At 63.0% G+C, this 12,052-nt stretch overlaps 1 protein-coding gene across 4 annotated transcripts; it reads left to right on the top strand.

Annotated features, from left to right (window-relative positions):
• The first annotated feature begins 1,822 nt into the window (after nucleotides 1-1,822).
• TBXA2R (thromboxane A2 receptor) lies at nucleotides 1,823-11,954 on the top strand. Of its 4 annotated transcripts, none has more exons than XM_045043633.1 (4): nucleotides 1,831-2,440; nucleotides 3,385-3,454; nucleotides 6,249-7,093; nucleotides 11,280-11,954. In XM_045043633.1, the coding sequence occupies exons 3-4, from the start codon at nucleotides 6,308-6,310 to the stop codon at nucleotides 11,523-11,525; spliced, it is 1,032 nt and encodes a 343-aa protein (XP_044899568.1). In that variant the 5' UTR covers nucleotides 1,831-2,440; nucleotides 3,385-3,454; nucleotides 6,249-6,307; the 3' UTR covers nucleotides 11,526-11,954. The 4 variants fall into 4 exon arrangements, with proteins under 4 accessions (XP_044899572.1, XP_044899568.1, XP_044899563.1 ...); XM_045043628.1 differs by having other exon boundaries at nucleotides 3,385-3,481; XM_045043637.1 differs by lacking the exons at nucleotides 3,385-3,454; nucleotides 11,280-11,954 and adding an exon at nucleotides 8,914-9,774 and having other exon boundaries at nucleotides 1,823-2,440.
• The last annotated feature ends 98 nt before the right edge of the window (nucleotides 11,955-12,052 follow it).

Raw genomic sequence — 12,052 nt, 5'->3', positions numbered from 1 at the left:
GACTGAGCAGGGTGGGGTAGGGGAGGCAGGGAGGACAGGAGGCGGTGGAAGTCACAGCTCATGTTCAGATCCCACCCACACGCGGCGGTGGACACATCATTTCTTCCCTCCGGACCTCAGTTTCCCCATCTTTTTTGTTTGTTCTTAAGATTTTTTTTTAACATAAGCTCTACACCTAACGTGGGGCTCGAACTCACAACCCTGAGACCAAGAGAGTTGCGCGCTGCACCCACGGAGCCAGCCGGCACGCCCCCCCCCCCCCCCCCCGGTCTTTCCCCGTCTTCACGACGAGCGTCTCTCCCCGCCGCCGCGCAGAGCTGCCGTGAGGCCCGGGCCAAATGCGAGTCCAGTGCCCTTTTCCGACGCCTGCTGTGGCCGGTTCCCAGAAGGGACGTTGCCCTTGTTATCTCGGGCCAGAGGAAGCGGGGAGAGGACAGCCTCCCTCCAGCCCTGCGCCACAGCCGCTGCATCACATCTGCCTCCTTGCGATTCCCAGAAGCCGCATGCTCGGTCTCGTCTCTTAAGTTTTAAACGGGGAATGTCTGTCGCCACCGTGTCTCTCAGACCTGGCGAACTCCTGTCCATCCTACAAAGCCCCAGCCCTGACCCTCCCCACCCCCCACCCCCGCCTCAGTTCCACCCCTTCCTGGCTCACCTCTGGGCCCTGCCTGACCACAGAAGGCGGTCTTTCTTTCTCCAGCCATGGGGGGGCATCCTCGAGGGCAGGTCTGACTCCACATTGTCCTGCCACACGGGCTAGGACACAGAACTGCCCTGGAAGAGGGTTGGAGGGTAGGGGAGTAGGCTTTACGGGGTGGGGGGGCGGGGGGGGGGGGAGTCCTCTGAGCCAGGGCTCTGCCAGAGGCCGGAGTTGGGAGTTGGGGAGATCCCCTACCGAGGAGGATTAGAGCTACGGGGCTCACTGCCTCAGGGCCTCAGACAATGGGATAGGGCAGGGGAGGGGCCTTCTGGAAGGATGCTGGGTGTGAGTAAAGGCTTGGAGGCCGGAACGATGGTGGAGGGGCAGCCAGAGAAGGGGTGTCAGACACGCAGGGGAGGGCGGGAGCACGTGGTCCTCACTCAGAGCCTGACCTCAGGCGACCCTCCCAGACCCCCAAGCACTGGGTGGGGCAGAGTCAAGGCCAAACCGGTCAGTCCTGGCCCACTCGGGGCCTAACGTGGGGCCAGTGAGGCCCAGGGGATCCCTCCACGCCCAAGTCCTGCCCTGCACTCAGCTTCAAGGGCTCCCGGACCCCCTTCACCCACCTAAGGACCGTCTAGCACAGGCCCGTGCTGTAGCCGTCCCCAGGCTGGTCACCCTCTATTTTCGTGGCTGAGGAGACTGGCCCAGAGCCCTGGGTTGGGGGGGGGGGGGGTCTTCAAAAGGAAGTGGACCCTGCCTGGGAGCCCACACCTCATCCTCCCATCAGTCCTGAGGGCACTGGGCCGACAGCCTTTCCCACCTGACACTGGGGTGGGGGGTGGTGGAGGCCAGCGGGGAACGGACCCCCTCACCGCAGGCGGCCCTCCAGGGGCGGTCCCTTCGCTGGTTTCACTGTCATCTCCAAGCCTTTGTCCTCACAGGACCCTCCCCCGGAATGCGCGACCCACCGCGTCCCACCGACCTGCTCCAGGAAAGCCTGCCTCAGCAGGACGCCCGTCCTCCCCTCTAAACAGACCCCCCGCATTGATTAGGTACCTACTGTGTGCCAGGCCCAGCCCCACCAGGTTCACCGGCTTAGAGCCCTGGGCCCCTCGGGGCCTGATTCTGCCGGGAGGGGGGGTGGGGAGGGGAGGGGGACGCCCGGCCCCTCCCGATCTCGGGTGCTGCCCAGATGGTGAATAACGCGGGGCCTGGCGGCAGAAGTGCAAAGAGGGCGCCCAGCTGGGGCGGGCCCAGGCTACAGTCCCCCGAGAGGGCCCCGGCCACCGCATCCCTGTCCCTGAGCCCAGGGGGCCGAGCCGGGTCCCCAGCGGGCTGGGGGGCGCCCCCTGACCCCCATCAGCCAGGCCAGGCCTGAGGGGCGTGGCCAGCGCCAGGGGGAGGGGCCGGTGAGAGACGCTGGAGAGACAGACAGGGACCGACAGGGCGCGGGCCGCTGCGCGGAGCCCCTATCCTGGGCTATTTTTAGCCCCCGCGGACCCCGCTTCCAGGCGGGGAGGACTCGTCGCCCCTCCTCCAGCCCCGGAGGACCTCGCGCAGCCGGGCGTCCTGAGCTGCCGCGCCCTCCATCCGTGCCCTGCGGAAACGGGGCAGCGCCGGGGGTCCTCTGTGCGTCCCGCCCCCGGCCGTGACTCGGTTTCCCCGGGGGCCCCGGGAGGCCCGACCGCCCTGCTCCCCGCTCCGCCCTCCCCGGCCTGAGCCCGACACCCGCACGTCGGCCAGCCGGGCTGTGCGACAGGGGCGACCCCAGCGCAGGCCACGGATCGTCGTCTCCAGGTGAGGCCGGCCCGCCAGGTTAGGGGCGCGGCGTGAGCGCGGGCAGGATGTGTCCGGCGGCCCGCCCCGCTGTGGGTGTGTCCCCCCGTCCGCCGGTCGCCAGGTGCTAGGTGTCCCCGGGCGTTGCTGAGACCAGGTCTGCGACCGGAGTGTGCCGTCGTGCCCCTGCAGTCCGCCGGGGGCCTGTCCCGGTGTGGCCCGCGACGTGCCTCTGTGTTTCCCTGGGAGCCTGCGGGGCCGCTCAGGGTCCTTCGGCGCCGCAGGGAGGGTTCAAGGCGCTGGGCGTGGCTGCGAGCCCGTGTCTGTGCGTATGTGGCCGGTCTCAGCCCACGTCGGGACCATCACTGTAACTCAGTGCCCATCCTCAACCACGGCCAAGGGCCCCCAGGCCTGTCCCCTCACCTCACACCTGCCCTCTTGTGCAGGTGAGTGGCGAGCCCTGGAGAGCACCCACTGTACAGATAAGGAAACTGAGGCTCACGGGGGGCCCCTTGAGTCAGGGCGGAGGCTGGCGACCCCACTTTGCACCCTCTGGGGTGGGGGTCGGGTTGGTGTCACAAACAGGAAAAGGTCCCGGAAATTAAGCCTCATGATGTGGTGAAGGGAGGTGGGGCAGGCCTGGGGGCTGACATTTGTGTGCGGTGTCTGTGGAGGGGTCCACACCCATGGGCCTGCGAGCCTGCGTCAGGCCCCGGGCTGGCCTGGTCCCTGAAAAGGTGACACCGTTGGTCACCTGGACGGCGCTCAGAGCACTTAGCAAATGTGCTGGGGCCACCTCAGGGCTGCCCCCGTGCGCCTGGCCGGCCGGGAGCCGACCTCTGAGCTCCCGAAGGGCAGGGAAGGCTCCCCGGCGGGGAGGGGCCTGGGTGGGAGCAGGTCGGGCCCAGAAAATCAGCCGGAATGCCAGGAGGCGGCTCAGTGTCGTGGGTCTCCCCGCTTCACAGAGGAGGGGACACTGAGGCTTGGCACAGTTTACCCCCCTCCCAGCCTGGGACTCCGGCGAGCCGGTCAGAGGTCAGCGTCGCCCCTGCGGGAGTCTGGGTGAGCCTGGGCGCGGGGACAGGAGGCCTCGCAAGCCATCGAGTCGGGGGAGAGACGTGTTGAGAGATGGCTGGCTTGGCGGACAGGAGGGGGTGGGGGAGGAGAGCCAGGGACCGACCCACAGGCAGAGGAGGGGCCTGGCGCTTGGGAACCGGAGATCGCATTCCGCAGGGGGCTGGGCATGGGAGGCCTGGTGCCTGAGGCTCTGGGGCAGCTGGAAGGAGCCCCAGGCCTCACCCAGGTGGGCTGACGACGCCCCCGGGGCGGGCCGGCAGTCCTCCAGGGAGGAGCCAGGAGCTGAGACGGAAGTTCTGGACCCAGGACCCAGCCACGTTCCCATCAAAGCTCTAGAACCGCAGCCCCTTGGAATTCTCGACTCGAGGCCCTGCGGGTTCTGGAAGCGGGAGGGCGTTGGAATCCCAGAGTCCTGGTCCTTCAAAGCCAAACCTCCCTGCTCTTGGGCCACGGAATCCTGAGTCTGTCTAGAGGATCTGGGCGCCAGGCCCCCCCACGAGGCACAGAAAGGAAGATGGGTTCCCCCGAGGGCCACATGGTGCTGATTGTGGACCTCGGGCTATGGCGAGGACAGGGCCCTCCGTCCCCTCCCAGCCCCTCTGGGGGTGGGGGTGGGGGGAGGGGAAGGGGAAGGGAGGCTTTGCCAGGTGCCCCTGCGGGGCCGGCGTTGTTGCCTGGGGAACTCGGGAAGGCAGCTGTCACCAGGACCTGTCCCCGAGGGGACTGGAAACCAGAGGCTGTGGCCAGAGGGAGTCAGGCCAGGTTCCAGCCTCCCCCTGGGGCCAAGAGCTCTGGGTCACAGGTTTGTTCCCAGACGAGGGAGGCGTGAGGCGGTCTCCGGGTGCATCAGCAGTCGAATCGGCAGTTCACGGAGCCTCCCACGGGGGCCGGCGCTGTGGGCCCGGAGGAGCCCCTAGCTCGCGGTCACTCCAGCCTGGGGTTAGGTCAGCGGTCGCAGGCACAGCCCAAGTCCCCGGGAATGTCCCGCAACGGTGCATTCCAGCTCTGGAGGGAGAGAGTGCCCCGTCCCGAGGGGAATCCAAATGCAGGCCAAATCTGTGACGGCAGAGCGCGCACCCCTGCCCTGCCGCGGAGGGGCAGGTTGCGGGTCACCGAGGAAAGCCCCCCGCCGTGCTGCCCCCGCACCTCTCCCGGGGCCTCAGTGTTCCCACCGGAGGCCCCACCCCACCGCCGAGGAGGGAAACTCCGTGCGCGTGTCAGGAGCTGGGTAAGGGGTCGCTGAGCAGAGGGACCAGGCCAGCAGCACAGCAGGGAACACGTGGGAAGGTGGCCACGGCCACCACCCTGAGGGCACCCACGAGGCCCTGAGCCCTGTACTCGGACCCACATGTTCCCGTCATCGGGCCCCTTACAGGAAGGGACGAGGCGCGCGACTAGACCAGAGTCAGTGAGAGGGTAGGCAGCGAGGCCTGGACCCCAGGCCAATCTGACCCACTTGTAGGAAATGCTATCCCTTGGGGGCGCCCGGGTGGCTCAGTCCGTTGAGCGCCCGACTGCGGCTCAGGTCGTGATCTCACGGTTTGTAGGTTCGAGCCCCGCGTCGGGCTCTGTGCTGACGGCTCGGAGCCTGGAGCCTGCTTCAGATTCTGTGTCGCCCTCTCTCTGTGTCTTCCCCACCCCCGCCCCGGGAACCCCGGCTGCCCACACAGGGAGCCTTCCTGTCTTTTGGGGAACCGGGAGCTGTTTTTTGAATGATCTCTCAATTTATTTCTCCTTGACGTCCCCACATCTGGTGTGTTCGTCCACATTCGCAGAAGTCAGGCCCAGATGTCTCTGGTTTTGTCGCCCGGCCCCACCGCGAGGACCAGGTCCCTCTCGCTGCCATTTATAGCCCATCCCCGGGGAGTCTGTCACTGCCCATGAGCCGTGTTTCTGTTCCCAGAATGGAACCGGATTTCTGGGTTTGTTTCTTATTATGAAAACAATGCCCTGAAAACGGGGGCGGCGGGGAAGAATCCACACGATTGCAACATGTGCCAGGAAGCGTCGTCCTAAAACGCGGAAGGTGTCGGGCCCCCCGCCACGCGTGCGCGACAACTGGTGACCCAGAGGCTGACCTCAGAGCCGGCCTGGGAGCCGGGACCTCTGGCCGACGCCCAGCTGCCCTCCTCACCTTGGACGCATCCAGTCTCCCCACCCATCCTGGACTCTGCAGTCTGACAAGGGCTCAGAGGGGCGACAGGGGCTCAGAGGGGTGACAAGCAGGGGGCGGTGGTGCCCGGAGGGAAGCAATCATTTGCCTGGGGTCACGCCGGGGGTGCCCGGGGCTGCCGTTCAAACCCAGGGCCTCTCTCTGGGTTCTTCTCTGACACCCTGGTCTCCAGGGGTCACAGAGGAGACGGCAGTGGTCCTCACCCTTGAGGGTCACGGCCACCGGGGCAGGACAGAGTTGGAGGCGGTGCGGCTAGTGATACTACTGAGCGGGGAGCGAGGCAAGTCGGGGAAGGTTTCTTCGAAGAGGGGTTATTCGGGGCGCCTGGGCGGCTCGGTCAGTTGAGTGTCCGACTCTTGATCTCGGCTCGTGTCGTGGTGTCACCGTCCGTAGCCTCCCCTCTCCTGCCCGTGCTGTCTCTCTTCCTCTCTCTCTCTCCAAATAAACAAACATCAAAACAAAGAAAACCGAAGAGGGTCATTTGGACTGGGGCGTCGAAGCCCGCGTAGGAGTTCGCCAGGCCCGCGCGGATTCAAGGGCAGAGTGACTCACCGGCGTTCCTTCTGCCTGCTCCCCCAGGTGTGCCCGAGCCGTCCCCGCCCGCCGCCCCTGGCCCGATGGGTTGGTGACCCGGCGCCATGTGGCCCAACGGCAGCGCCCTGGGGCCCTGTTTCCGGCCCACCAACATCACCCCGGAGGAGCGGCGGCTCATCGCCTCCCCCTGGTTCGCCGCCTCCTTCTGCCTCGTGGGCCTGGCGTCCAACCTGCTGGCCCTGAGCGTGCTGGCCGGTGCGCGGCAGGGCGGCTCGCACGCCCGCTCCTCCTTCCTCACCTTCCTCTGCGGCCTGGTCCTCACCGACTTCGCGGGGCTGCTGGTCACCGGCGCCATCGTGGTGGCCCAGCATGCCGTCCTCTTCGACTGGCGCGCCGTGGACCCCGGCTGCCGCCTCTGCCAGTTCATGGGCGTCGTCATGGTCTTCTTCGGCCTCTGCCCGCTGTGGCTGGGGGCCGCCATGGCCTCGGAGCGCTACCTGGGCATCACCCGGCCCTTCTCGCGGCCCGCGGCCGCCTCCGGGCGCCGCGCCTGGGCCACGGTGGGGCTGGTGTGGGCCTCGGCGCTGGCGCTGGGCCTGCTGCCCCTGCTGGGCGTGGGCCGCTACACGGTGCAGTATCCCGGCTCCTGGTGCTTCCTGACGCTCGGCGCCCAGCCCGGGGACGTGGCCTTCGGCCTGCTGTTCTCGCTCCTGGGCGGCCTCTCGGTGGGGCTGTCCTTCCTGCTCAACACGATCAGCGTGGCCGCTCTGTGCCACGTCTACCACGGCCAGGAGGCCGCCCAGCAGCGCCCACGGGACTGTGAGGTCGAGATGATGGCTCAGCTCACGGGCATCATGGTGGTGGCCACTATCTGCTGGATGCCGCTGCTGGTGAGTGGCGGGGCGGGGGGGGGGGTGCGGGAGGGCGTCTGCTCGGGGCTCCTGCCGCTCCTGGTGACCGGGCTTGGGCTCAGCCACACGGATTTAGGTCTCCCGGTTCTCACCCGCCCGGGAAAACGCGGGCACGGACCCCAGGGTTCGGGCGTCCTTCCTCGAGGAGCTCACGAGCGGGGCACAGATAACCCCCAGACCGGGGGCGTGATGGGGATGCCCAGGGAGGGGCTCCAGGATTCCATCTGGGGCATCAGAGAAGGCTTCCCAGGGGAGGGGCGTGAGAGCTGGGGTCTTGAGGGATGAATAGGAGTTTTCTTAACAAAGCCAAGGAAGCCATTCTAGGTAGTGTCGCTGAATCATCAAACATCTCCTGAGTCTCCTCCGTGCCTGGTTCTGGGCTGGAACCCAGGCCTGCCCAGGTTTTCCGAGTCGGGGAGCCTGGGCCCAAGCCCTGCGAGTGATTGGCGTAAGTTGGCCATTCAGGGTGGTTATCTTTCCATCTCTGTTTGATCGGGACGAGTCTGGCGTCTGAAGTCAGACACGCGGTTCCCAGCCCACATCCCGTGAGGACTTGCCGTGTGACTCTGGCTCCGGGCTCCCCTCCTCCAGCCTTGCTGTCTGGTTACGGGGATCCAAAAGCGTGATGGTGAGGTTGACGTGAACTCGCTCGTTCATTTGTTCTTCCAACAAGCGTGTCACGAGCGACTCCTGTGTACAAGGCTCCGCTCTAGGCACCGAGGACACGGCCGAGATCCTGTGCTTCCGGGAGCTCTTGCCAGCGGGGCAGGCGGGCCGTGAACTTAGTCCGCTCCCTCTGCCGGTGGAGCGTGCGACTCCTGGTCTCGGGATCGTGAGTTCGAGCCCCACGTCGGGTGCAGCGATCACTTAAAAATAGAACCCCAAAAACAAAACAAAACAAAACAACCCGCGAATGGAAAGATCGCGAATTTGTTCTTGCTTTTGCCTTGGTTTTTTGTTGTTGTTGTTGTTTTGCTAGAACGTCTTGCATATGTGAACGGTTAGAGGAAAGGTACAAAGACCCATAATATTTTGTGACACGTGCAAATGCCACGGGGTTCCCATTTCCGCCTCCAGAAAGAAAGTCCTGCTGGAACACGGCCGCGCCCATGCGGTTCCACGTGGCTTTCACGCTGCAGAGCTGAGTGGCGACAGAGACCGCGTTTCGAGTGTTTACGGTCCTTTAAGAAAAAGTTTGTCACCAAAGGGGACTCGGGAGTCGTTCAGTGATTCAGCGAGATTCTACCTAGGACGCCTTCCTGGTTTTTGTCTAGCAGTTAAACTCCTATCCGTGTTTCAGAGCGCCAGCTCCAAGGGTTCAGAGCGGAGCAGGGCCCGTTCTGGGCGTCTGTCCCAAGGGATTGCAGGCTGGAGGGCGGACCCTGGTCAGGGGCCTCTTGGTGAAGGTGACATTTGAGCAAAGACATGGTAGAGGGGTAAGCTGTGTGGAGCTCCGAGGGCGAAAGCATTCCAGGCAGCGGGCGCGGCATGGGCCAAGGTCCTGAGGCAGGACCCTGCCTAGTGTGTGGGAGGAACAGCCCGGGGGCCTGTGTGGTTGGAGCAGAGCGGGGGAGGGGGAGGGAGGGAGGACGGGAGGGGAGGGCGGAGAGGGGACGGGCACAGGTCGTGGAGGGCCTTGGCGGGCCGAGGGGAGAATTTGGGCTTCTACCCCGGGGCGGGGTGGGGAGGAAGAAGCCCTGGAGGGCTGAGGGCAGAGCGGGGAGGGACCCGACTCAGGTGCTGCCCAGTACATGGGAGGGATGCCACTAGTAATGAGTTGAATACGTAAATGTTCTCAGATCCATGAGAACAGGCCTGGGAGGGACACGCCGAGGACAGGACAAGAGCACCTCCGTCAGCCAGAAGCACCGTCCTGTAACTGACGCTCCCGCGGGAACCCGTAGGTGCCTGTGGCTGGCACCCACCCCGGGAACGGGTTCCTCGCAGGCTCCCTGCTTCCCTCCCCTGGCCGAGATACACACAGCCGTCGGCCGACGAGGACCCTGCCCTCCAGCCTCCTGGCTCTTGGAACACCCAGAAGGAGTTCCGTCCTGCTCCGAGTCGTCAGAACTGGGGCTCTGACGCATGAATAGGAGTTCACTCGCTAGACCGAAGGGGGAAGGCATCCCGGGTAGGATCCCTGCCTCACCAAACAATTCCGGAGTCCCCTTCCGGGGTAAGCTTTCTCAGAAAGGGCCGGGCGGTGAATATTCCAGGCACGGTCTCCGTCACAGCGACTCGGCCCGGCCCAGGGAGCGTGAAGGCAGCCACCGAGGACAGGGAAGATGCACGTGGCTTGCGCCCCTGGGCTCCACTCGTGGACGCCGAGGTTTGAATCCCGTGTCGTTTTCACGTGCCACAGATATGCTCCTTTCTCTTTTTTCTCCCACTGTTCCCGCGTGGAAGGACATTCTCCACATAGCAACAAAACCAAACCAAAGAACAAAGCAAACGAAAGAAGGCAGAAAGACGCGGAGGGCCAGATTTGGCCCCTGACCACTCCCCCGCTCTGGAGCCTCCCCTGGCTCCCATCGGCCCCCAGGACAGGCCCCCAGACGCTCCCTGCAAACTCACCTGGGGAAACTCCCACCTGCCATTTTAAAGTTTATTTTGAGAGAGAGAGAGAGAGAGAGAGAGAGAGAGAGAGAGAGTACAAGCAGGGGAGGGCCAGAGAGAGAGGGAGATGGAGAGAATCCCAAGCAGGCTCCTCACTGACAGCACGGAGCCCGACGCGGGGCTCGAACTCACGAACCGTGAGATCGTGACCTGAGCTGAAGTGGGAGGCTTAACTGACTGAGGCACCCAGGTGCCCCCCGGATTTTATTTTTAAAGATTCTCTACACACAACGTGGGGCTCGAATTCGTAACCCTGAGACTGAGTCACAGGCTCCTTAGACTGGACCAGCCCGGTGTCCCAATGTTAATATAATTTCAATATAACAGTGTATTTTTTCAACGTTTTTATTTTTATTTTTGGGACAGAGAGAGACAGAGCATGAACGGGGGAGGGGCAGAGAGAGAGAGAGACACAGAATCGGAAACAGGCTCCAGGCTCTGAGCCATCAGCCCAGAGCCCGACGCGGGGCTCGAACTCCCGGACCGCGAGATCGTGACCTGGCTGAAGTCGGACGCTTAACCGACTGCGCCACCCAGGCGCCCCAACAGTTTATTTTAATATAAGAATTTAACATCATGTGAATTATGATTATGCTTAACATAAATGTTCATTATAGTTACAAAATATACATTATGACTATTACATTGTTACTGAGTTATCATTTATATCTAATTGTATCAATGATACAGTTAGTTATATGATTATACTTGTAATATATATTTTAAATACTATATATTATAATTAACAGTATATTAGCTATTCGTTGTATTATATATTTGTAAATAACTTGTATGACATATGTAATATTAAACACAAATGTCAACAGTAATGAAATATACTTAAATGATTCAGTATACAAGTTTAACATAGGATTATTTAATATAAAATTGTGTCAAAATCATATAAAATATAATTTACATAAAATATAAATCTCAACGCAAGATATAATTACTTAAAATAAAACATATGATATAAAAATTAAGTATTTAGGGGCGCCTGGGTGGCTCAGTCGGTGAAGCGTCTGACTCTCGGTGTCGGCTCAGGTCATGATCTCACGGTTCGTGAGTTCGAGCCCCATGTCGGGCTCTGTGCTGATGGCTCGGAGCCTGGAGCCTGCTTGGGATTCTGTCTCGACTCCTCCCTGGCTCTCTCTCTCTCTCTCTCTCTCTCTCTCTCTCTCCCTCTCTCTCAAAATAAATAAACCTAAAAAAATTAAGTATTTCATGGGCAACTTTAGAGTCCAATGTTGTAGTCTACGTTTCGGACGAATCGAACAATAACGCTGTGGCAGGAACAGCGACTCCGCCCGCTTCCCCCTCCAGGTTTGTTTCTTTCCCACCATTTTTAATTGTGCCCCAGGGAGAGCTCCATCAACTGCAGCCCAGAGAGGTCAGGCGGCTCTCCCGAGGTCACACAGCAAAGCCGGGGCACAAGGAGCACTTGACCTCAGCTGCCCCTGGGGGGGGGGGGGGCCGCAGGGAAGGTGCCGGTGAGGGGCAGGGCTGGCGGCCGGCGGGGTCCCTGGCTAACCGCTCTGACCCCCGGCAGGTGTTCATTGCCCAGACGGTGCTGCGCAGCCCGCCCGCCATGAGCCCGACCGGACAGCTGTCCCGAGCCACGGAGCAACGTCTGCTCATTTACCTGCGCGTGGCCACCTGGAACCAGATCCTGGACCCCTGGGTGTACATCCTGTTCCGCCGGGCCGTGATCCGACGTCTCCACCCTCGCCTCGGCGCCCGGCCCAGGTCGCTGTCCCTGCAGCCCCAGCTCACCCAGAGGCCCACGGTGCAGTAGGACCCGAGGGGGACAGCCGGACGGGGCGCTCCCGAGGGTCACGGCTGGTCTCTTCTGAAGCCCCGGGAGCCGGGAGCGTCGGAAGGACCGAGACGTTGAAGGGCAGGCCTGCGGGCTGTCCTCCATCCGCCCTGGGGACTCCCTAACTCCTCCCTGATCCCCCTTTCCCCTCCCGTCCCTTCTCCCCGCCCCCCCAGGAAGGGTGGGCAGGCCTGTGGGGTGGGTGTCTGAGGAGACCAGACTTGCAAGCCTCCCCTTCCAGAAAGCCTCCAGAAGTGGGGGCCCTTGGACCCGACACGACCTGCTTACTGGGGGGTACAGTTGATTCAGCTTGATGCCCCCACCCAAGAAGGCCCTGTTTGGAAAACATTGAGCACGAATAGGCAGGACACCCCCTCCCTGGCCAAAATACATCTTAGCCCCGCCGGCCGTCTTTGTTTCCCTCTGGGTCCAGACGACATCGGTCTTCACCGACACGCGGGCGGCCGCCTGAGCAGAGCTGGGGTGCAGGGGAACGGGGTGGGGGG

The sequence above is a fragment of the Felis catus genome, chromosome A2, assembly GCF_018350175.1.
Source record: "Felis catus isolate Fca126 chromosome A2, F.catus_Fca126_mat1.0, whole genome shotgun sequence".
In the NCBI taxonomy this organism is placed as follows: domain Eukaryota; kingdom Metazoa; phylum Chordata; class Mammalia; order Carnivora; family Felidae; genus Felis; species Felis catus.
This window is presented reverse-complemented; position numbering and strand designations above follow the sequence as displayed.

Excerpts from the sequence above, each read along its gene's own strand:
- TBXA2R (XM_045043633.1), top strand. The coding sequence starts at position 6,308 with ATGTGGCCCAACGGCAGCGCCCTGGGGCCCTGTTTCCGGCCCACCAAC. Across the intron at positions 7,094-11,279 it reads TCTGCTGGATGCCGCTGCTG|GTGTTCATTGCCCAGACGGT; the intron begins GTGAGTGGCGGG and ends GACCCCCGGCAG.